The sequence below is a fragment of the Sus scrofa genome, chromosome 3 (genome assembly GCF_000003025.6).
Source record: "Sus scrofa isolate TJ Tabasco breed Duroc chromosome 3, Sscrofa11.1, whole genome shotgun sequence".
Classification (NCBI taxonomy): Eukaryota; Metazoa; Chordata; class Mammalia; order Artiodactyla; family Suidae; genus Sus; species Sus scrofa.
In genome coordinates, this window is record NC_010445.4 from 31,722,594 (window position 1) to 31,747,588 (window position 24,995).

Sequence of the window (24,995 nt, forward strand, 5' to 3'; positions counted from 1 at the left end):
AGCTGGGGGGCAAGTCTGCTTCTGGGCGCAGCGAACTCTCCCGAGAGAGGATGGCCTGCCAGGGACCCCGCTCTGGCTGCCCGGGAGCCTATCATCTCTGTCGTTCCTCTCGACCCCAGGATTCCCCTCGGAGGCTGGGATGCTCCTGTCACTCGCCCACACGGCTTCCAACGTCTCAGTGCATGTGATGTTGCATAGTGCGGAGGGTCAGCTGGATGCCGTCCTTGGCCAGGAGGGCCCGGCCACGAGTGCCCCCGGCAGCCAGCTCCGCGCAAGCCTTGGCCATACGGTGCCCTGGCTCAGGCGCTGGGGCCTCCCCTTTTCCGTGGACGGCCGTGGGCACTTGCAGGTGAGTGAGGGGGCTGGGCCTGGCCCCGTGGGGGCAGGGGATGTGAGGGACCCCCACAGCTTTGCTTTTGCCCAGACCATGGGACCCAGTCTGGTGGCCGGGCTGATGGTGAGCATGGATGGCGAGGAGGAGCTTCCCGTGGCCCTGGAGAGAAGGGGAGCGCATAACCCCCGGAGGCTGGTCCTTGGGCGGCAGCACGATCTCTCGTGGTTCCAGGTGAGTGACTCAGGGTCCCCAGGTGAAGAGGGCCCAAACCGGGCGGCCAGGAAGGCGCAGTGTTGCCTTTGCAGCTTCTCTAGTCACCTACGTACGCGGCTCCCACCTGCCTGTGCTTTTTCCCAAGATGTTAGCCCCGCCCATTGCCCTTTCACAGCTGTAGCCCCGCCCGCCACCTAAGCTCCTTTCACCACCTTAGCTCCTCCCACCACCTTAGCTCCTCCCACCACCTAAGCTCCTCCCACCTTAGCTCCTCCCGCCATATTGGCCCCTCCTATTTCCCCTACCTTCTTCTCATCCATCCTTTCTCCTTTCCTCTCACTCGCTTCTGGTGTCCATCTACCCTCCCATCCTTCCTCCGCACCCTGCCTTCTCTTTCTTCTGCCCCCTTGTCCTCCTGTCCTTCTATCACCCTCCCTCCCCCACCCCCATAACCGTAAGTGTAATGGAGGCAGCCCCCTCTGAGGGCCTGGGGGGTCTAGCTGGTGCAATGAAAACTGCTGACTCTCACCCATCAGCTCGTGTTCCACTAGCCAAGGAAGCATGTACACAGCTGTCTTTCGTATTGTTCTCAAGAACAAAAAACAGGAACCCCCCTGTGTGCCCATCACAGGTGTGGCTAGACCACCCGAACTGCAGGGTAAGTGAGCCCAGACTGCTGCATCACTCACCCATTGTGGGGCTTCAAGCCAGCTGCTCTTTCTGTGCCTCAGTGTTGCCATCTGTAAAATGGGAGTTCCTGCCTCCCAAGGTCTCCTTGAGGGTCAGAGAAGGACCAAGTTGGAAGCTGGCGCCCACAGGCTCTGTGAGGATGTGAACTCTGGCCACTTCTGTTTTTGATGATGCTGTGGGTTAGAACTTCATCTTCATGAACCTTTTTTTTTGGGGGGGGTACCTTCCTAGGGAGGCTCTCACAAAGAGAGATGGGCTGGGTCTCAGCACTCTGCCCAGAGTCAAGGTTGTAGGGAGACACCTCATGCCTAAATATGACCCCCTACCCCCACCCACCCCACTGGTTTCTCTAGGTCAGCTGCAGCCGAAACATCTCGATGGACCAGCTGTCAGGGCTCTGCTTGGGGGACATGGCTAAGTGGCCTTTTGAGGTAGGAGGGTCTGTTTTGCGGGCAGGACAGTAGTGGTAGGTGGTGGTCTGCCTCTGGGGGACAGGCATGGCCTGAGCACTGGGGGCTGCCTACTGGATGGCCTAGGGCCTGTGGCCACTGCCAGGCTGACCTGCTTGGTCAGCCCTCCCCACCCCAGGGACATGCATCTGGGCTCCCAACCTGGCACTAGATGGGTGGTCTGTTTTATAAGCATTGTTAAACATTGACCCAGAATATGAGTATTTTGAGCCAGCCTCGGTCATGGGGGGCTAGGCAGGTGAGAGGCATATGTAGCACTTCAGAAGGCGTCAGACCGTGGGGCTCACAGGGCACAGCCCGCCTGGGTGGGGCACAGCCAGCTTAGGTGGCCCTGAGTAATCCTGGGCCAGGGCACAGGTAGGCAGGCCCTCTCCTTCACAGGCACAGCGTGACGGGGAGGCCAGAGCGCAGCGCCTGGCCTCCCTGATCTCCAGTGGGGCCCGGAGCCTCCTGAGCTGTGGGTGAACTGACCATGGGGCGACCCCTGGGGCTGCCTGTGGACCTTGTCAGTGCTGGTTCAGCTGAGCTCTCAGTCCAGCTGGCAGCTGGCTGTAATGAGCATAGCCCTGAGGGTGGCCTGGGGGAGGAGGACAGAGGTGTTTCTGCTCCTGAGGCCACTGGCCTGTCCTGGCTGCGTGCTGGGATCCCCTGGAGGAGCTGGGTCCCAGGACCTGACTGACTCAGGGACTGGGGAGACGGAAGCCTGGAGGTACTGAGTGGGCGCTGCAGGGTGTCCAGCCTCGGACACTGCCCAGGGACCCTGGCAGCTGCTGCTGCAGGCTCACCCCCTGGCTGTCTGGGTAGCACAGGGAATCCCCAGGGAGGACTGTTTCTGGCAGCTTCACCTCTGTGAACCCAGAAGACGTGATGCTTTCACTCCAGCCTGGGCAGCCATAGCAGCTCCACATGACATCGGGAGCTACAAGGGCCGGATATCAGATCAGCACAGCTTCTTGCTCAGAGCTGCCATGCGCCTGCTGTGTGACTTTTAGCCAGGCCTTAACCTCTCTGAGCCGCAGCCTTATTATCCATAAACTGCAGGTGGCAACACCTCCCTTACAATGTTGAGCATGAAATGGACTGATGTATGTGCCATCTCAACTTGGCGCCCTCGCTATTATTATTATTTTTATTTTTGTCTTTTTAGGGCTGCAGTGCGTCACATGGAAGTTTCCAGGCTAGGGGTGAAATCGGAGCTGCAGCTGCTGGCATACACCACAAGTGCAGCTACACTAAATCCAAGTGACAACTGCAACTTAAGCTCCAGCTCATGGCAATGCCAGATCCTTAACGTATTGTGAGGCCAGGGATCAAACTCACGTCTTCATGGCTGCTAGTCAGGTTCTTTACTCCCGAGCCACAGCAGGAACTCCTTGGTACCTTCCCGTTTGCCCTGGTTGCAGCTACCAGGAAGTTGTGATCTCGTTTTACAGGTGTGGAAACTGAGGCTCAGGGAGGTGAAGTCCCCTTCCCAAGGTCACACAGAGGCCTGAATGGCGGGAGGGTTAACCACAAATTGAGGCTCAGGATTGAAAGGGCTTTTGTGGGCTGGATAGATGGGCTGCCCACCCCCCGAGGAAGTTTACACCTGGAGGGTACATGGAGTTGGTGGTTACATGTGTGAGAAAGACTCGGGGGTGAGGGCATTTGTTGGAGAGACCACTGTCAGGAGGCTGGTGACACGAGCTGGGCATGGATGGCCCTTCCGTCCAAGAGTCGTGGCCTGGAAGGCCGGCCCAGGCCCAGGACTCAGGCATTCCTCAGTCCCAGCGCAGGCCAGCAGCAGCCAGGCAGGCGGACTTGAGGTCAGGGCCACCCCGTGCCACGTGGCTCCTTTGCCATCTTCTTTAGTTGCAGTGGGGCTGAAACGTGCATTCACCCCGTTGTCGTCGGTGGCGCTGTCCCCACCTCAGGCAGACAGGTGACAGGAAGAGGCCGAGAGCAGCTTCTGATTCTGTCATGGGGCTGCGGATGCCCCAGGAACCCCCAGGTCCTGAGACTGTACCCCCTAGAGGAGCAGTGTCTTCCCTTTGGGGCGTTAAGAGGGACGTGTCTGGACAGGCTGTGGGAGAGGTTCAGAGGCCCTGAGGCTCCATCGTGGAAAAGAAAGGAGGAACGGGAGGGGGGACCCAGAGAGCTCCCGGGGAGTGGGGTGTGGACTTCGAGGACCCCAAAGTGTCCCTGGGTGGCTGGTTTCAGCTCTTTAGAGAGAAGCGCTTTGCAGGAGCATCGCCTGCAGGGGTGGTGGATGTGCCAAGGAATGGGGTTCCCTTGACACCCCCCCCGGAAGGCCCAGCAGAGGGTGGACACACTTGGTGGGGTGTTGTAGGGACACCCCCTTGGTCTCACCTTGCCTTTCTTGGGGGCAGAATCCGACTGTGCTGTCCTTGAACGGCTCCCTCCGGGTCCACACCTATGGAGCCAGCCTGGCGGCTCGGGTATCTTCTGGGAACACCTTCGCCCAGGCCCACGTCCACACGGCCGGCGGCCACCATGCCTGCCTGGACACTGGTCTCCAGCACACGTGGCCTCCACTCGAGGCGCTGGGGGTTCCCCCCAACAACCACCTCCAAGTGTCCGTGGTGGGTGACGACCCACCCAGGGCTCAGCTGGAGGTGACCCTGGGCTCGTGTGCCCTAGCTGCCCACGGGGATGTTCGGACTCAGGCCAACGCCACACACAACTGGACCCTGGACCTGGTGAATCACTGTCCCCTGCTGGAGGTAAGCCCCCTTCCCACCTGTCAGCACAGGCTCCCACCTCTGCCCACAAATTATTGAATGCCTTCTGTATCCCCAGCTCTGCACTCAGCATGAGAAACTATCTTTTTTCTTGCCATTATCACTTGAATCACGGGACTGCAAAGCTTTGAGCCAAAGACGGAACCAGAGCTGAATTTCCCCCCCTTCACAAAGAACCCTCCTGAGACACTGGTTCCATTCCTTTCTGGGGCTCAAGTTTATCCTTTTCGCACAGTCTCACCTATCCCATTACTGGGGTTAAGTATATAAAAGTAAAGAGTTCCCATTGTGGCTTAGCGGGTTAAGAACCCGACTAGGATCCATGAGGATGAGAGCTCGATCCCTGGCCTCCCTCAGTGGGTGAAGGATCTGGCGTTGCCGTGAGCTGTGGTGTAGGTCGCAGATGCGTCTCGGATCCCACGTGGCCATGACTGTGGCTGTAGCGAAGGTCAGCAGCTGCAGCTCCGATTCCACCCCAGCCTGGGAACTTACATATGTCACAGGTGGGGCCCTAAAAAGAAAAGGGGGAAAAAAAAAAGGATCCAGGAGTAAGAATAAGAATAGCACACAAAAACAATAACAGCTGGAGCTCTCGCTACGGTGCAAAGGGATTGGTGGTGGTGTCTTGGGAGCGCTGCGACACAGGTTTGATCCCTGGCCCAACACAGTGGGTTAAGGATCTGGCATTGTTGCAGCTGCGGCTTAGGTCGCGAGTGTGGCTCAGGTCTGATTCATGGCCCAGGAGCTCCATATGCTGCTGGGAAGCCAAGAATAGAAAAAAAGAAAAAAAAAAATAGCTGATGTTTCTTGGGCATGTGTGCTGAGTGCCCTCTGAGGCTCCTTAAATCCTCACCCCCGGGAGGAAGGGGCTCATCCTGGCTGATGCACTGGGGCCCAGGGAGGTGGCAGGACCCTTTGGTTCCCATCTTGGTTCGGTGCCCCACGGAGGGCGTGTCTTGGACCCCAGTGGCGTAAGTTGCGTAGGGTCTCTGCCTTCCAGCCAACAAACACGGATTTTGGTGATCTAGTTCCACTAGCCAGCCTTTTCTGGGGGAATGGCTTTAGGCTCATGAGTCACAAGTATTAACTTATATCTCCTAGCAACTTAGGATGCTATGAATCAACTCCCATTTTAGAGATGGGTAAGCAGAGATTGTGGGTTTGGAAATACAGAGTTAGTGGTAGAGCCCGCATCTCTGGATGGGGTACCCAGGGCAATGGTCACTTTGCAGAGGGAGGGGCCCAGAGAGTTCAGGCCCTGGGGCCAAGGCTGCCCCTAAATCCAGCCACTTTCCCTATATTCCAGGCAGCAGGAGTCCCTCAGGCCCTGCACTCCGAGGGCAGCCTGAGCTGGGGCCCCTGTGAGTTCGACTTGGCTGCCGGCCTCCACAGTGACTATGGAGATGCCCACCTGCAGCTGGCCCGCATCTCCGGGCCCCAGACCTCGGTCCTGGGGCACCTAACCCACTCCCTGCCCCTGCTGGGCCACCTGGGGCTGCCACCCAAGAACACCATTAGCCTGATGGCCCAGCCCGGCCCTGCCACCCTTGGCTCCCTGGCCCTCCAGATGGGGCCGTGCCAGCTGCAGGGAACACTGGAGCATCATGCTGGGAACCGAAGCACATGGATGCTGGCCACCAAGCCGGGCTGCCCCCTGCTGGAGGTGCGTGTGCTGGGCCAGTGAGGTGACCAGAGAGGCAGCTTCCGGAACTCCTGCCAGTGTGAGACCTGAGCCTGGCTGGCCCCTCCCTCCAGGCCCTTCCCAGAACCCTACTGGATGCCGCAGTGGGGTGGGGCCCAAGTTGGTGGGCTGGGGTGTGGGGAAAGGTGGGGGGGGTAAGAGGGTGGGAGATGGAGAATGGGGGTCACTCCTGATGAGGGACTGCCCTCTGACCCCTCCCTCTCTGGTCCAGCAGGGCCTGGGCCTCCCAGCAGGGACACAGCTCAGCGGCTCCCTGCAGGCCTCAGGTGGGGAAGCAGAGGCATCAGGGGTCCTCACAGTGGCCAACCAGACCGCCTCCCTGACTTTGGCGGTGGCCTTGCCCCCATCCGAGGCCACACTCCAAGCAAAGCTGAGGCACACACTGCCTGCCCTGCATGCCATCCCCCCAGAGACCTCGCTGGCTGTCCGGCTCAGGCGGGAGTCCGGGCACCTGCTGGGCCTGGAGCTGCGCGCAGGAACCTGCGAGCTTCGGGGCAGCGGTGAGCTGCAGCTGGGCCGCCAGTGGCAGTGGCGGGTGCTGGCCGAGAGCTCCTGCGAGGCCCTGCAGGTAAGTGTGCTGGGGAGGGGGTCGGGTGGGGTTCAGAGACTCCAGGGGCCGGGACAGGGAGAGAGATCAGGTGAACCTTGGAGGAACCGACTCATCAGGTACTTACTGAGCACCTACCCCGGGCCCTGGACGTGCAGCCATAAACAGAGCAGAGAGGAATGCCTGCCTGGGGCAGCTGGGCAGCCCCCAGGATAAAGCGCTGAACTGGGGACTCTTTGACACAGTGTGGAGGGCTGGGGGAGAGAGAACATGGGATTGGGTGGGCATGAAAAACAGATCAGATCTTGCAATTTTATCTTATTTTTTCTTATTATTTATTTTTTACTTTATGTAATTATTTTTGGCCACTCTGAGGCATGTGGAGTTCCTGCCAGGGATCACATTTGAGCCGCAGTTGCGACCTGTGCTACAGCTGTGGCAATGCCAGATCCTTAACCCACTGTGCCAAGCAAGGGATTGAACTTGGGTCCCTGCGCTCTAGAGATGCTGCCAATCTCGTTGCACTGCAGTGGGAACTCACATTTATTTTTATGTATTTGGTTTTTTTGGCTGCACCCTCGGCATGCAGAAGGTCCCGGGCCAAGGATCGAAGCTGAGCCACAGCAGTGACAATGCCGGATCCTTAACCACTAGGCCACCAGGGAACTCCAACACCGCCATTTTATATGTCAGTCAAGGCTGGCCCTAAAGACAGGACGACGTTTGAGCACAGACCTGAAGAAGAGCAGGGAATAGTGAGCGTATCTGAGGAAGGGATATTGCTCGTGTGGTCAGTGCAAAGGCCCTGAGACTGGGCCAGAGAGGGAAGGGAATTCTCTATGACTGGGGTCAGCAAACCATTTCTATAAAAGTCCAGAAAGGAGTTCTCGTCGTGCCTCAGTGGTTCACGAATCCGACTAGGGACCATGAGGTTGAGGGTTCGATCTCTGGCCTCGCTCAGTGGATTAAGGACCATGCGTTGCTGTGAGCTGTGGTGTAGGTCACAGACGCGGCTCAGATCTGGCATTGCTGTGGCTCTGGTGGAGGCCAGTGGCTACAGCTCTGGTTAGACCCCTAGCCTGGGAGCCTCCATATGCCTCCTTTCACAGGTGCAGCCCTAGCAAAGACAAAAAATAAAAAAAAAATAAAAGTCCAGATAGATATCTTCAGCTTTGCAGGCCATTTAGGCGCTGTTGTAACAACTCAGGCTGCTAGCGTAATGCAAAGCGCCACAGATGGTAGGCACTGAATGGGCATGACTGTGTTCCAGTAAAGCTTTATTTACAACAGGCAGTGGGCTGGTTGTAGCCCGTGGGCCATCATTTGCTGACTCCTGTTTCATAAGCCCATAGGATGGGGAGTTACCCTTGTGGCTTAGTGGGTTATGAACCCAACTAGTATCCATGAGGATACAGATTAGATCCCTGGCCTCGCTCAGTGGGTTAAGGATCTGGCGTTGCCGTGAGCTGCAGCGCAGGTCACCGATGCAGCTCAGATCTGGCATTGCTGTGGTTGGGGCGTAGCTCTGATTCGGCAGCTGGCTGAGATGGGACTGGAAGGAGACTAAACACTCAGACTGCACAGCTAGGGGCATGGGAAGGAAGCAGCCAAGGGTACCAAGGAGAGGAAGGGGAGGAAGCCCCAGGGAGAAGGGGTCCTGAGGCTGGGGAGGGAAGGGTTCCGAGAAGAGAGAAGCATCAATGCGTCAAATGCTGCACCAGGCAGGTGGAGAGTAGGGCAACCGTCCCGGATGCTCAGGAAGGCTCCTGTGAAGCCAGGAAGTGCCAGACTGAGTGGCAGTTCTGCGCCTGTCCCTGGTGGCCTTGGGCCAATCATTGATCCTCCCAGAGCCCCAGTTTCATCACCATAAAATGGGATGCCCAGCCCTCCTCCACTCCCAGGATTAGATGAAACCACATCACTGATGTGCTGAGGGGAATGTGCTGGCGGGAGATGCCGAAAGAGATGCCCACACAGGCCAGCCTTGCAGCTTGCTGCCTGGACAGGTTACCATCTGCCTCTTGGCAGCCAGTGTTTGGGTTCTGTGCGCTGGGGAAGGCGGAGAAGAGGTGGGGAGAAGCATATCCCACAGCTGCCAGCGGTTAGAAGGCTCTTGGCCAGTTGGTTTCACAAGACTTGGTTATCTTGGTGCAAAGATGCCATCTCTCGCCGTTGGGGGAGGCAGAGGGCGGAGGAAGCTCATGGACCAGTGCCTGGCCCTCAGGCACTCTGAGAACCTGACTGAAGTCACAAACGCTCTCTCAGAAAGGCGTGCGTGTGCACACTCTCACCCCATTTTGACGTCAGTTCAAGGGGGATCATAGGACCCCCGGTGCCCACGTGGGACCCCACCCTAGTTAAGAAGCTCTGCTTCCATGTTTCTTTATTTTATTTTTTTAGGACTTCACCCACATATGAAAGTTCCCAATCTAGGGGTCTAATCAGAGCTATAGCTGCCAGCCTATGCCACAGCCACAGCCTCTTCTGCGACCTGCACCACAGCTCAGGGCAACGCTGGATCCTTAACCCACGAAGCAAGGCCAGGGATTGACCCATGTCCTCATGGATACTAGTTGGCTTCTTAACCCACCGAGCCACTCTGGGAATTCCTTGCATGTCTCTTTAAACCCCTCTAGGCCCTGGGGGTCCCAGGCCAAGTGGATGGTTCTGGCTACATCATGGTGAATGCTATGGCTGTGGATGCCCAGGTGCTGGTTACTATGGATGCCAGCATGCTACGGGGGCTGCTTGTCCTCAAGACCACCAAGGTGAGGACGCAGACTGGTGGGGTACCCAGGGTGGCCTGGGAGGGGGTGCCAGGGCCATGTGCTCCCGAGGCCCAAGGAGAAGCATTCAGACACCCTCTGAGCCCCAGAGAGCCCTGGCAAACAGGAGTGTCAGGGTTCATGAGCAGAAGAATCAGGCTTCTGAGGAGAAGTCCCTCAGCTGCCCTTTCCCTTTCCTAATATCCCCAGGAGCCACCGCTCATATCATGTCATGAATGTCTTGTATGTCGAAGCACACAGCTTGCTCCCTTCTGTGTCTGCCTTCTTTTGTTCAACATCAGGTTTGTGGGATTCATGCTATGTGGATTGTCCTTTTTCACTGCTGTATAGTATTCTACACTGTGGCCATGTCACAGTTCATCTACACGTCTTATCCATTAGCATTTGGGCAGTGTCCAGTTTTTTTATTGTATACTCATTTCATTAATCCTGTACATGCTTTTATTTTATTTAAAAATATTTTTTTTTTTTTTTTTTTTTTTTTTTTTTTTTTTTTTTTTTTTTTTTTTTTTTTTTTTGTTGTTGTTGTTGCTATTTCTTGGCCGCTCCGGGCATATGGAGTTCCAGGCTAGGGTTGAATTGAGCTGTAGCACCGCCTACGCCAGAGCCACAGCAACGCAGGATCCGAGCCGCGTCTGCAACCTACACCACAGCTCACGCAACGCCGGATCATTAACCCACTGAGCAAGGCAGGACCGAACCCGCAACCTCATGGTTCCTAGTCGGATTCGTTAACCACTGCGCCACGACGGGAACTCCTAAAAATATTTTTTATGGTGGTGTGCCCATAACAAAATTTACCATCTTAAGTATTTTCAAATACACGGTTCAGTGGCATTAAGTGTATTCACATTGTTGTGCAACCATCACCAGAACTCTTTGCATGTTGCAAAACTAAAATTCTATACCCATGAAACAATAACTCTTCATTTCCCCCTCCCCCCAGCTATGTTGAATTTTCTTGCTTTTTAAGGCTGAGCACTACCACATGGTATGGATCAGGCACATTTTGTGGATCTACTTCTCCATCAGTAGACACTTGGGTTGCGTCCACCCTTTGGCTGTTGGCAAGAAGACTCTCTGAACTTGGGTGTGCAGGTGTATCTTCGCGATACTCTTGAGCGAATCTTTGTGTCTCTTGCTCGGTTGCAGACCCAGCAGGAAGTGAACTTGCTGCTCACACACAACCTGCCCCCGCCTGGCCCCTTGGCCCTCCCATCCCGTATCCTGCTGGACCTGACCACCGAGAGGCTCGGACCCAGCTATAGACACGCCCTGAGGGTCGGAGTGGATGGCAGACAGGTGGGGTTCTGCCAGCAGGGCCTCGGGGAACTAGAGGCTGTGGGGATGGCCCAGCCCAATGGCCCAGGTCTCACTGTCATCTGCTCTGACAGGTGTCGGAGGAGCTGACCTTCACTCAGCATCCAGAGCACGTCTCCCTGGCCTGCACGCTCCAGCACAACATCCCCGCACTGCGGACGCTGTGGGTGGAGGACAAGCTGGACCTGCAGGTCAGCCTTGGCGAGTGCCAGTGATAATGGAAAGCCATGATGTTGGTCCTTGATTCATTCAACAAACCTTTTGGGCAATGCCAAGGAGATAAGGGGATGGTAGAACAAGGTTCAGACCTCCCTCTGAGCCTCAGTCTCCTCATCTGGAAACTGGGGAGGCTAGTACTCATTTCCGTCGCCCAGCAATGCCCACAGTACCCTTATCCACGCTCCTCCAGAGCCCCCGCCACCACTTCCAGCAGACCTGGTGCTTGTCCTCGAACCCTCTTCTTCCACTTTATCTGCACACCCTCCCTTCACAGGCTCGTCCATTCTGTCATATCAGTGCCATCCCTGCACCACCCACTCCCCCATTTTTCCCTTCCCTGAACCCCAGACCTGTAGACCCTACAGTCTGTTATATCTCCACTTGAACACCTGACAGGTACCTCCCACGTGGCTTTTCCAGAACCCCCAGACCTGCCCCCCCATCTCAGCAAACGGCTCCTTGTCCGTCTGTCCAGCTGTGCAGTCAAACCCTCGACGTCGTCCTGCATCCCTCCCACGCGGTCTCCCAACTTCCAACAGTGCCCAGAGTGCCGCCTCCCAGGGGTGCCCAGACCCGCCTGTCTCACCACCTCCAGCCTCGCCGTCTGTCCTCAGGCACCTCCTGTACCCTGGGTTCTAACCCACTAGCTGGGCTCTCGCTTCCATCCTGGCGCCCCTCTTAGCTCTTCACCACCCGGCAAGCGCCAGGTCCATTTGAATCCCTTACGCAGGGTCCAGCCCAGCAGCCGAGGGCCTCCTGCAAGGACCTGGCCTCGCCGTCGCTCTGAGCCTCTGCTCACTGACTCCCCCCCGGCCATGCTTGCAGACCTCCCACTGTCCTCCGCCCTGTGCACCCCTGCCCCAGGGGCGAGATGACCCTACCTGTCTCGGCCCTTCCCTGTCACCCCCTCCCTAACCCTCCGGAGAGAAAAAGCCCTCATTTCCCCTCCTCTCGGCACGCAGATCACTCCTTGACCAGATGTGTGGGTTTTCCCTCCATCAACCAGTTTTCCGGCACCAGTTGGTGGTCCTCCGATGCCGTCTGCGAGAGTCAGCGCAGACTCCACAGGTTAAGCGCTGAGACTCTCGGGACAGCCCCCCGCTTCAGATGCCAGTCACAAGTCCCAGCTTGTTACCTGTCCTTCTGACCCACCAGCTACAACCTGGGGCTCCCATCATCCCCATCTTGGGTTCCATCACTTGCTAGAACCGCTCACAGAACTCCGAGCAGCCCCTACGTGTGTTTCTGCTCTGATATGAAAAAGGCTCCGGTAAAGGAGGCAGATGATCAGCCAGATGAAGAGGCTCCTCGGGTGGGGTCCAGGAGAGCCCCGAGTGTCAGAGTTCCTGCCCTCCTGGAGTTGGGGTCTGCCACTCTCCCAGCACTTGGTAGTGTTCAATCCGGAAGCCTCCGGAACTCATAGTTGAGGGGTTTCTATGGAGACTTCATCACTTAGCCCTGATGGCTCATTAGCTCAATGTCCAGCCCCTCTGTCCTCCCTGAAGGAGATGAGAGTGAGGCTCAAAATTCCAGGCTTCTAATCACGGTCTGGTCTTAGAGCCACACCCGCAGCATATGGAGGTTCCCAGGCTAGGGGTTGAATTGGAGCTGTAGCTGCTGACCTGCGCCACAGCCACAGCCACGCCAGGTCTGAGCTGTGTCCGCGACCTACACCGCAGCTCACGGCAACGCCGGATCCTTAACCCACTGATCGAGGCCAGGGATCGAACCCATGTCCTCACGGATACTAGTCAGGTTCATTACCGCTGAGCCATGACGGGAGCTCCTTGCTTTGGTCTTTCTGATGACCACCTCCCATCCAGGAGCCCACTCAGGATCATCTCATGAGGGCGAAAGATTCTCTTATCACCCAGGAAATTGCAAGGGGTTTAGGAGCCCTGTGTCACGCTCCTCTGACCCCCTGTCACTCAAGAATTTACAAGAGTAGGGACTCTGTGTCAGAAAATGGGTCAAAGACCAAATATTAGCAGTAACTGGGGGCAGGACCATCTTTATCTACATTTTTCTTCGTATCTCACGCCCTTCCTAGCCTCTTCCCAGCTTTTTCTTTTGCCTCCCTTTCTGTCACCTGACATGAGATGGCTTTGACCCTGTTCAGGTCTGTCTTCCACACCTGGTGTTGAAGCTCCACCAGGTCGGGCGTTTCTCTGTTTCATGTGTGGCAGTATCCTTGGGTTTAACCGGGCCCAGCACATAGTAGGTGCTCAGTTAGCACTGTGGAATGATAGGGTGACCCTTCCTGCTTTATAGAGCTGGTGACAAAGCAGTGAGGGGGCCTTGCCACCCCCTGTTACGTGCTGTGTGCTCAGCCAATGACGGCTGTTGCTGTTGCTTCAGTTATTAATTTCTGTACATGTGGTAGGTAGGTTGCAAACTCAGTTTCTGGGGGCCGGGTGGAGGACTTTTATATAAGGTGGGCTGTAAGGGGACGTAGAGAGCTCATGTACTAAAATCTTCCAAGTCGTACATTTTTAAACCTTTTTTTTTTTTTTTTAATTTTAGGTCTGTACCTGTGGCATATCGAAATTTCCAGGCTAGGGGTCAAATCGGAACTACAGCTTCTGGCCTGCACCACAGCCACAGCAATGCCAGATCCGAGCCTCATCTGCGACCTACACCCCAGCTCACAGCAGTGCCAGATCCTTAACCCACTGAGTGAGGCCAGGGATCAAACCCGCATCCTCGTGGATACCAGTCAGGTTCTTAACCCACTGAGCCACAACAGGAACTCCTAAACTTTTTTTTATTAAAGTATGGTTGATTTACAATGTTGTACCAATTTCTGCTGTGCAGCAAAGTGACCCGGTCATGCATTTATATACATTCTTTTTCTCATATTTAACTTTTTTTTATTGTGGTAACACATGTATGACATTTACCAATTGAACTATTTTAAAATGTACAATTTAGGGGTATTTAGTGCATTCATAAACTTGTGTGACCGTTCAGAAATTTCAGAACGTTCTCATCACCCCAGATGGAAGCCCCGTACCCATTAGCAGTCAGACCTCAGCAGGCACCCCCCACCCCCAGAAAAACAGCACATGTGCAGTTTGCCAAGTGTATCCCATTTGTTCCTTATACCTGAGGGGTTCCTCCCTTGAGGGGTCCCAGGTCCTCCCATCTCAGCAATGTGGCTGATAACAAAACCCCAGGGTTTGCAGGAGCTGGTGGGATCTGGGCAGGGCTGGCTTTGACTATGCAGGGTCGTCTAGAATCCTGGGGGTCGTTCCAGGTCTCCATGGATGTTCATGACAGTGGCTCTGGCTTTGAGAATTCTGGACGCGTCTCGGCAGGTCCCGCATCTCTGAACTACTCTGTGGACCTCTGTCACCGCAATGGGCACCTACAGTTCTCTGGCTGGAGCGAGCACAACAGCCAGGCCCTGCTGCAGGTGGGCTTCCCAGGCGAGGCCCACATCAGCGCTGCGCTGCAGACTGAAGGTAAGGCAGACAGGCACTGCTCGTGGCCGGCGGGCCGCTCCCCCTACCGGGGCGGGGGGGGGGCCTGCCCTCCAGCCGCAGGCCCAGTGTGACCCTGGGCTCTAGGACTAACCAGAACACCCTTGCCCTTGGGGCCTGATTCCCAAGGGCGCACGTATGCGCGCTACAGGCTGCCATAGCAACGTACCATAAACAAGGTGGCTCGAGACAACCGGAGTTTATTCTCGCACAGTTGTGGAGGCTGGAAGTCAGAAGCCAGGTGCGGTCAGGGTCACGCTCCCTCCAGAGTCTTCAGGGGGAGCTCCTTTCTTGGCTCTTCCAGCTCCTGGTGGCCCCAGGCGTTCCTCGGCTTGTGGCCACATCACGTCAATCTGTGCCTCTTCTCTTTATAAGGATGCTGGTCATGGGATTAGGGCCCGTCCTAAGCCAGCACCTCATCCTGGCTTGATTAGCTCTGCAAAGACCTCACTTCCAAATAAGAGCACCTTCGTGGGTACCAGGAGCTCGGGCTTCAGTGTGATTTTTAGGGGGGACCGTGTAACCCGTAATGGAGAAGGAAGGGAAGATAACAGCGGTAAGTGCCAGCACTGATCGAGCATTTACCGTGTTCATACCAGGCAAGCCTTTGCTGCCCAGGAGCCCAGTGGGTCTGCTCAGTCATCCCATTCACACCAAGGGGAAGTTGGAAGCCCAGAGTGGGGTCTCTGGGCCCCCAGAATCCTCACCCTCCCCTCTCTGAATGCTCTCCTGGCCCCTGCGCATGCCACTCCTTGCTCTTCGTCCAACACATGAGGCTTGCTCCTGCCCCAGGACCTTTGCACAGGCTTTCCCCTCTGCCTGGAATGTACTTCCCACACACTTGCTTGGCTTACTCCCTCACCTCCTTTGAGTATGTCTCCAGCGTCATCTCCTAGTGAGGCCTCGCCTGGTCCCCCTGTTTATTTGCACCCCCACCTCCCTCCAGCACCCCTCTTCCCACTCCCTGGCTTCATCCTTCCAACGTACTGTGTAACTAACTTCTTTTTTTTTTTTTTTTTTTTTTTTTTAAGTTTGGCTGCTCTGCAGCATATGGAGCTCCCAGGCCAGGAATCAGATCTGAGCTGCAGTTGTACCCTATGCTGCAGCTGCCGCAGTGCCTGATCTTTTACCCACTGTGCCAGGCTGGGCATCGAACCCGTATCCAAGCACTCCCTAGACACCGCCAATCCCAGTGTGCCCCCATGGGAACTCCCGTACCTTCTTGCATATCTTTATTTCTCTCCTCCACTAGAGTACTCACTCCACTATCACCTGGAGGATCTTTCTCTGTTTTCAGAGGGGCTTGTAGTAAGTGTTCGATTATCTGTTGAGTGAATGCGTGAACATACGAGGTAGAGGCTAGTAACACCATCTCCATTCTGCAGGGAAGGAACACAAGCTCAGAGACGTTGAGTCCCTTGCCCCAGGCCACACAGCTGGCCAACGGTGAACCCAAGCAGTGTGACTCCAGAGCCACCCTCTGACCTGAGTGGCCCCCAGGCCCTTGGCTCATCTCCTCTGGGCCCCAAACTCTCCCATCCTGGGCCCTCGGCCTCCTGTGTGGTGAGCAGGCACCTGGATCAGACAGGGGACCTTGTCAGTGTGAGCTGACCTCACAGACTGTCTGAGGAGGGGTCCATAGGGGGTGTGGTGAGTAAGTCATGGGACAGTCACCCCAGCGGTGATGCCCATGCTGCCCCTGTGCCCGGGGCCAGGATGCCTGCTGTGCTCGCCTCCCGCCAGGGTGACCTCTCACCTCCCACGCTGCCGTCCCGCTCCCTCAGGGGGCGTTTTCTGCCTGGCATCATTGGTGTCCCCAGGCGGGAACCTCCCTGGGCAAGGGGACTACGTCCCCTTAGACGTGCATCCCCTCCCTCCTCATGCCCCACACGTAGTAGGTGCATGTGGCTAAACATTCCAGAATGAAGATGCCCCCTCCCTGAGACCTACAGGTGTTCTCAGGTGTGCTGCATCAGTTAATGTGGACCACGTCCAAGGTGGGCGGGCTGTGCCCACTTCATAGGGGAGGAAAGTGAGGCTCCGAGCTGCCAGGTGGCAGATCCATGCCTGCCGTGGAGGGCCACCTTCCCTGCCTGGCCCGGGTGGCTGGCGATGGGGGTGGGTCAGATCCTGGAGTCTCCTTTTCTGGAGCGTTTTCACCTGCCTGCCAAGAGGAGGTGAGGCCCAGCTCAGAGGCAGGGGACTGGCAGAGATGCCCGTGTCAGGTGGGAGGGGAGGCAGGTCACTATCACTTGTTACTGATGTGCTATTTGATTAACCCTGGAGAAAATAAGCATCATTGGCTTGTTCATCCCCTCAACACATGCTGAACACCTGCGGTGTGTCCGGAGCTGTGCTGAGTGCTGGGGACACGGCAGGGAACAAAACAGACTGAAGGCTCTGCCCTCTGGTGGGGGAGAGAGCAGGAAGGGTTGGGAGGTACTTTAGATGGGCAATCCAGGGAGGCTACTTGGAGGAAGTGTCATTTCAGCAGCAACCCCAGTGAGAGAACGAGCTGGCCAGGCCAAGATGGGGGGCTACCTCGTGACAGATGATGTCAGGGGGACTCAGTTGAAAGGCTCACCCCGGGGCCAGTCCCACTGGTGTCCTCAGGGCGGGGCCCTCCCGCAGCCTCTATGTGTCCCCGAGCAGGGAAGGGAGGTGAACCTGAGTCCCCAGCAACCTTTGCGGGTCTCTGCCTGTAGAGACCCAGACCCAGGCCCGTGTAGTCCTGCAAGGTGGAGACGGTGGGGTCAGCGTGGATGTGACAGCCCTGGTGGTCCAGCCAATGGATGGCCCCCTGGAGCTGATGGTCAACACCAGCCACACGGCACCTGCTCTCCGGAGGCTGGGCCTGCCCTTCGCCAGCCAGGTGAGGGGGAGGGTGGGCGAGGCCAGGCTCCCCCTCATCCCATTCTGTCCATGCCCGTCCTGTTCCTGGGGCAGATCCAGCAATTGCCCCTCACTCACAGCCCTCTGCCATGGAAGGAGTCAAGGGCATGGTGGGGGGGGAGGCAGAACGTCACTCTTCGTGTCACTGTAACCCACAGCTGAGCAGCCCGAACTCCCTTTTTCGCCAGCTTCCTCCAAATCCCCCTTTCCTGCCCGCAGGCTGAGTGGTGGAGACACCCGTGGGGAGGTGGTGGTTTTTTTCATCTTTTTAGGGCCGCACCTGCAGCATGTGGAGGTTCCCAGGCTAGGAGTTGAATTGGGGCTGCAGCTGCCGGCCTACATCACAGCCACAGCCAGGTGAGATCCAAGCTGCATCCACAACCCACACTGCAGCTTGCGGCAGCACCAGAACCTTAACCCACTGAACAAGGCCAGAGATCGAACCCGCAACCTCACAAACAGTATGCCGGGTCCTTAACCTGCTGTGCCACCACGGGAGCTCCAGGGAGGTTGTTCTTTGCTGATGTCTGGGGCACAGGTCAGTGCTGGGGGCCCATGGCAGGTGACCCAGCTGCATCCAGGTAGCAGAGTCAGGCCCTGCCCGTGGGTCTTCACCATCCAAGAGGTTGCTAGGTGGCCCCAGGCCTGCGGGACATCTGCCACATCACGCCAGGCTGGGGGTGGGGATGTACTGGACTGAGGCATGTGGCCTGGCCTATGACGGTTGTCAGGCCCCCAGGCTCCCAGCCTGCCTCCTTCCATCCTGCTTCCTCTTCAGCTCGTGTGCCGAGAGCTCTGGGCAGAGGGAGAGGTGAGCTTATCCCTGCAGCTGACGTGCGATTCTCAAGCCAGCCTGGTCCTCAACATCCATGGCCAGAACCGGGCACTCAGGTGAGGCGTTCTCTATGCTCTGAGGGCCCCTAAAGGGGAGGGACGGGTGAGGGAGACCTCAGCTGAGCACCCGACCCACAGGGCCTCCTCCAGCCCCACTGCACAGATGCAGAAAGGCAGGCTCAGGAGCTCCCATGTGGCTCAGTGGGTTAAGAACACAGCTAGTATCGTGAGGACACAGGTTTGATCCCTGGCCTCGCTCAGTGGGTTAAGGATCCAGCGTTACCGTGAGCGGTGGGTATAGGTCACGGACTCGGCCCAGATCCTGCGTCACTGTAGGCCGGCAGCTACAGTTGCGATTCGACCCCTAGCCTGGGAACCTCTGTATGCCACAGGTGCGGCCCTAAAAAATAAATAAATTAAAAATAAATCTCACCATCCAGGCCCTGCTGAGACTTCACTGGCCAACTCTTGGGAGCCCATTCATTGGTGGGCCTGCAGAAGAGAGGCCTCCTGGTCCCACCATAGCCTCTGTGTGAAGGGGAAGCTGCAGGGCTTGCCTGATGTGCCAGGACTAGGCTGAGGCCAAGTTGGGACCCTAACCCTAACCATTGTACCGGGTGGCCCTCAGGCGCATGACTAGGCCTTCGTGGGGCTGCTGCTGCGTTCCTGGGACTCCAGCCCTCTGCTGGGGAGGCTGGCTTGCTCCTGACCCTGCCCTGGGGCCCTGCCCACAGCACCCTCAAGCCAGGCCTGTCTCTCCTTTCAGGAAAGAGCTGCAGCTGTCAGGCCAGCATCACCTCCCCATCCTCCTAGGCTGCTGCCCCAGCAGAGCCTCAGCCTCAGCCAAGGTAACGGTGTCCCGGCCGCCCCCGAGCTCCTAACTGGTTCCAGATGCCCTGCCCATGGTGGGTGGAGGCCACGCAGGCCGGCCCCGCTGGGGAGTGTTCACACATCCACATCTGTCGGCCGGCCCCGCTGGGCCACCCGCGGAAACCCCTGGCTCCAGCTTTCCCAAACAGGCCCCGGTTTACATTCCTGGCCCAGCCCCCTCAGCCCCCAGCCGGGCCCAGGAGACCCTCAGGAGCCGGGGGAGGCTTGTCTACCCAGTGCCTGGCGCCTGGCGCCGCCTCATCCTGCCTGGCACATGCCCAGTGGCCAGATCAGATCACTCAGCCTTTGAGCTGAGCCAGCATCACCTCCCAGGTGTCACATGTGTGTTCCCATGGCCTGGGGTCTCTGCGGGGCTCCCTGCCTGTCCATGAATCCCGTTTTCACCTGGAACCTGCAGGACCTCCGGCACACGTGCATCTGCCCTGAGGGTGGCATCTGGGGGTCCTCGAGTTAGCGGGGAGGGCCCGTGAGACCCCCACCCTCTGGGCTGCCACTGTTTATTTCTGTCTGCCCCTCTTCCCCCAATCAGGGTGTCCTGGAGGGTGTACCCAGGACCTGGCACAGGGCCCAGCACCTCATAGATGCTCCGTGAAGGAGAATGAATGAACAAACGGGCAGCCAACAAGTGAGCGATCACACTCCCCCATGGGTCGCTTCCTAACCCCACTCGCCGCCCCCTCCCTGGCCTGGCGCAGGCTGCCATTGTTTATAGGGCACCTATTGTGTGCCAGGCCTGTCCCCGCTCACGCATGTACAATCTCTGTGCTCCCCACATTCACGGCACCCACCATTCAGGGCACCATTTCGTTTTCCCCCGTTTTTATTTTGAATAATTTCCAACCTATAGGAAAGTTCCTGTAGGACGGTGGACATTCGTAAATCGGATTCCCTCCACCGGTTTTATCGTGATGTTTTATCCCACTGCTGCACCACAGTGGGAACTCCCAGGATCTGGTCTCTTAACTTTCAAATATACCAGACAGCAGGCTTGGCTGCAGTCATCCTGTTATCCATACATCCCGGGTATTTCTCTTATAGCACCGATTGGTAATATCTTGCCACATCTTTCCGCTTATACTTACATATGCTTATACATTTGTGTATTCGTACCCATTTTTTTTTCTGTATTGTCATGAGTTGATCCTGAGATGTTTTCGGAGATAGCATACCTCTTTATTCCTGTAACAAGGCTATTTTCTTGTGTGACCCAATAGAATTACAAAATTCAGGAAACTTAACGGGTGACATTATCAGACATATAGTTTGTAAAACATTTCCCAGTTGCCACAAGAATTCTTCTTGTGCAATAATGCCCTTTCCAGCTGTTTTGTAAGAACTGTTTTAGCCTTTACACCCAATTCCGGCTCTCTTGCAACTGTTCATCTCACCCCTGCAACGAAAAAGCAGCCACAGACAGTATTTAAATAAATGGGCCTGACTGTGTTCCAGTAACACTTTATTTGCAAGATCAGGAGGAGGGACAACTTTGGCCAGAAAGGCTGACTCCAGGAGTTCCTGTCGTGGCGCAGCGGTTAACAAATCCAACTAGGAACCATGAGGTTGCAGGTTCGATCCCTGGCCTTGCTCAGTGGGTTAAGAATCGGGCATTGCCGTGAGCTGTGGTGTAGGCCGCAGATGCGGCTCGGATTCTGCATGGCTGTGGCTGTGGTGTAGGCCAGCGGCTACAGCTCTGATTTGACTCCTGGCCTGGGAACCTCCATATGCCGCAGGTGCTGCTCTAAAAGGACAAAAAGACAACAAAACAAAACACTAGCGACTTGCCAGTGTCCAGGCAATTTTTTTTAATCACACATCTGAATTTGTCAGATTGTTTGTCTAAGACGTAATTCAAGGTGGACATTTTTCACAGGGGCATCGCAAAGTTAATGGGGCATCTGCAGAGCTTTTAAAAACACCAGTTCTAGGCCCTGTTCCAAGAGGTTCCATTTTTAAAGGTCTTAGGGTGGGGCCTAGAATCTGTATTTTTAGCAAGTGCCCTAAGTGATTTCCGCTATCCGGCCAACGTGGAAGTTAGCACATTATTTCATATAATTTTCATATCAACCCATTAATAAAGCAGGTATCCTTATCGCCATTTATCAGGTTGGAAAGGGAGGCTCGTGTAGGTAAAGAACTAGCCGGAGGTTCTTCACCCATACCTGGAAGAGCCATGTTGGATGCCATGCCCGATGCCTGTGTGTGGTCCTGGGCATTTGCCCGTCCTGCTGTCTACAGTGATCGTACAGCTAGAATTCTTGCCTGCCCGCCCAGGCCACTGGCTCTTTTCAAGTCAGTGTCATAGCGTGAAGGGCACTGGGAGATTGTTGTCATGGTCACACCTGGTCGTTGAAATGGAGATTCAGGACCCTCACATCAGCCTTTATCCCACCCAGGGAGCTGTGAGTTTGGGGGGGGCCTGGGGCTTTGGGAAGCAGAGCTTACGTAGAGCATGGAGCCAGCGTCTTCCTGAGTGTTACACCTGCAAAGATCTGACCTGCTTTTCTTCCAACCCAGCTGCGATACTCGGAGGGTGGAGCCGAGAGCACGTTTGTCTTGAGGATGGAGGAGCATCATTTCCACGTCGGCACCAGGCTCGTAGCTGCCAAGAACAGTCTTGCCAACATCATCAAGCTGGAACAGACCTTCCCCCAGGTGTGTGGAGGGGGCCAGGGCCAGGGCAGAGGGGGTGGTTCCTGGGGCAGCTCTTTGAAATAAGAGAGATTCCGGGAAGGATCCGGTGCAGGCAGGGCTGTGATGTCAGTTTCCATTTTTTGAGCATCTTCTAGGTACCAAGCCGGGAACTATTCCAGAAGCTGAGAATATTGCCTGGAACAGGCCTGATGGGTCCTTCCTCAAGTGTAGAGTATAGTGGGGAGACTGACCAAAAAATAAGAAGGAAAAAGGCCAGATGATGATATAGCCTATAGAAAAAACAGAATAGGGGATGCGAGTAGGAATTACGGAGAACTATGCAGGTGTCCAGGATAGGCCCCACTAAGGGGGAGACATTTGAACTACCCCCAATGACAGGCAAGGAAGTATCAGCCATTGGCAAGCTGGCGAAAGGGCATTCCAGGCAGAGAGAACAAGATGTGCAAAGGGCCTGGGGCAGGAATGAATTGGGTATGTTGAAGGAATGGCCACTGGGCTGGAGCACAGTGGGTAAGGGGGAGACAGTGAGCAGGAGGGGGTCCAGGCATGCAGAGCCTGTCAGGCCACAGGGAGGAGTTTGGATTTTAGTCTCTTTGAACCTGGAGGTCTTTTGAGGACGTGATCCAAATGATGCTTTTGGATTCCCTGAGCTGCTGTGTTGGGAGGGACCAGCAGGGGGCAGCAGAGACGCCAGTGAGCTGGGCGAGAATGATGGTGTCATGGACCAAGGTGGGGCGGTAGCAATGAGTTTTAGAGACATTTAAGAGCATGGGAGTTCCCTGGTAGCCTAGAGGTTAAGGATCCAGCATTGTCACTGCTGTGGCGTGGGTTCAATACCGTGCCCAGGAATTTCCGCATGCTGTGGGCACAGCCAAAAAAAAAGAGAGAGAGAGTAAACTATGCTCCTACCCACAAAAGTCCCCTACAGTGCCCTTGAGCCACCCTCCACCTGTGGCACCCACCAGCAGGGAGAGTGCCCCTTGCTGAGCCTTTGCACAGACTGTTCCTTCTGCTTAGAATGCCCTTCCTTGCTTTGTTCATCACCTACTTTCTCTGTGTTCCTTTGTTCCTTGCATATCTTTCATGGCCATTCTTGTCACCTTGTCCTACCATTTTCTGTTTCTGTGACCCTCTCTCCATCAACCTGGAGCCCCCGAAGGGCCAGGACTAGTATTGGTTATCATTGGACCCCAGTACTCAGCCCTGGTCGAGGACATAATACCTGCTCATTAAATGTTTGAGAAAGTCTACCACCCACCTCAGCAGCCCCCACATGGCACCATCCACGGGTCTAGCTCTGGGCTAAGCATGTCACACCCACTATATCACTGAAGCTGGCACTGTTATTCTTACCCCATATTAAAGATGAGTAGGAGTTCCCGTGGTGGATCAGAGGGTTTAGAACCCAACTAGTATCCATGAGGATGTGGGTTTGATCCCTGGCCTTGCTTAGTGGGCTAAGGGATCTGGTGTTGCTCTTGGAGGCAGCATAGGTCATGGGTGTGACTCAGATCCGGCATTGCTGTGGCTGTGGTGTAGATGGGTGGCTATAGCTCCAATCCAACCCCTAGCCTGGGAACCACCATATGCCATGGGTACAGCCCTTTAAAAAAAAAAAAAATGAGGAAGCTAAGGCTCAGAGAGGTTGCGAAACCAGCCCAAGGCCACACAGCTTGGAAGTGGAGCTGGGGACAGCAGTCCTCCTTGCAGGGGGCATGCTGTCTCCTGTTTGTCCCACCCTTTCCACCCTCCCCTCCCTCCCTTGCATTATCCACCCAGCCCAAGGCACTGGCAGAGCCCCGCAGACCCTCCTGCATTCCCTCTGCTGAAAGCATCTCTCTTTCCTTCTTCAGCAGCACTGTGGGCCAGGCCCCCCAGTGACCCAGTCCATCTTTCTCTTCCAGCTCAGCGCCCTTCCTGGGGAGCTAGTCCTGCAGACCTCATATGAGCAAGCCCGTGGCACCCGTGTCCTGTACCACTCGGTGCAGTGGGACGGCCAGGAGGTGGCCTTCAATGGGAGCCTCAACGGGAGCCTCTCCGGGCCTTTCCTCAAACCCACTGGGACTCTCGCCCTGCAGAGTGAGTGTCCCAGGGACCACAGCAGGGGCGGCCCCTTCACCCACTCAGAGCATCGTCACTGAGCACCCACTTATCCCAGGTGCTGTTCCAGGCACTGAGGATCCATCAGGAAATAAGACGGCCAGGTCCCCACCCTGCGGGGAGGCGGGCAGTCAGCAAGGACGTGCACCCGAGATAACATCAGGGCATCTCCAAGAGCAAGAAGGGCTATGAAAACAAGCGGGGTTTGGTTTGGGGGTGCGGGGTTCCTCCCAGTGGGGTGATCTGGGAAGGCGACATTCGAGGAGGGTGATGTTCACACTGAGCCCTGAATCACAAGAAAGCGAAGTCACGGGGAGAGCATTGCAGGCAGAGGAAGAGCAGGTGCAAAGGCCCTGGGGTGGGAAGGCGCTTTGGGGCTGGAGCAGCAGCAGGGAGGCATGTGGCTGAGTGGACTGGAGGAAGGAGCGGGGGGCTGGGGGTGGGAGGTGAAGTGGGAGAGGTGGGAGGAACCGGGTCCCGCGGGGTCTCAGGCCCTGACAAGGAGCTGGGGTTTGACCCGAGTGTGAGAAGACCAGAGGGCGGGCCCCGAGTGTGTGTGGCGTGGCAGCCCCATCATGCCCGGGAGGCTTCAGAGCCAAAGCTGACCGGCTGAAGGCTGCCAGGGGGGAGGTGAGTGCTGTTCCACGGAGCCACCCCGCAGCCGCCTCAATGATGGTACCTGGGACCCCCGAGGCCCACCAGGAAACAGTCCCCCCGCCAACGGGGGGGTATGCAGACCCCTAGACTGTCAATCTGTGTTTGAGGAGCCCCTTAACACAGAGCAGAGCCCAGCCTGCTGGCCTGCCAACCGGGAGACACAGTGCAGCCCCCGGCTGCGGAGGCTCGGCTTGCTGGGTGGCCCCAGGAAGTCCCCAGGGTCCTGGCTGCCACATGTGTGCCCTGCTAAGGGAAATAAGATCTGCAGCACGCCAAGGCAGTGTGTGTGCATGCCCGTGTGTGTGTGTGTGTGTGTGTGCGCGTGCGCGCATGTGTGCGCACACGCACACACGCGTGCTTGCTCAGGCGGCCTGTAGGTGGGCTGAGCCGCCGTGGCCCCTGCTGTGAGGTGACAGAGAAGAGGAGTGGGCAGGTCAGGGTGGAGGGAATGCGGGTTAGGGCTCT

General features: G+C 56.5%; 1 protein-coding gene across 1 annotated transcript in view; it reads left to right on the top strand.

Moving 5' to 3' along the window:
* The window catches only part of LOC102157603, a 112,045-nt gene that overhangs the window by 50,714 nt on the left and 36,336 nt on the right, over nt 1-24,995 (top strand). Inside the window, exons 20-34 of the mRNA XM_021086611.1 lie at nt 120-349; nt 425-565; nt 1,591-1,668; nt 4,077-4,430; nt 5,755-6,111; nt 6,365-6,718; nt 9,334-9,465; nt 10,636-10,785; nt 10,878-10,994; nt 14,279-14,486; nt 17,210-17,376; nt 18,175-18,287; nt 18,997-19,078; nt 21,636-21,773; nt 23,678-23,852. Of these exons, the coding sequence (XP_020942270.1) occupies nt 120-349; nt 425-565; nt 1,591-1,668; nt 4,077-4,430; nt 5,755-6,111; nt 6,365-6,718; nt 9,334-9,465; nt 10,636-10,785; nt 10,878-10,994; nt 14,279-14,486; nt 17,210-17,376; nt 18,175-18,287; nt 18,997-19,078; nt 21,636-21,773; nt 23,678-23,852 (2,796 nt within the window). The remainder of the gene's footprint in view (nt 1-119; nt 350-424; nt 566-1,590; nt 1,669-4,076; nt 4,431-5,754; nt 6,112-6,364; nt 6,719-9,333; nt 9,466-10,635; nt 10,786-10,877; nt 10,995-14,278; nt 14,487-17,209; nt 17,377-18,174; nt 18,288-18,996; nt 19,079-21,635; nt 21,774-23,677; nt 23,853-24,995) is intronic.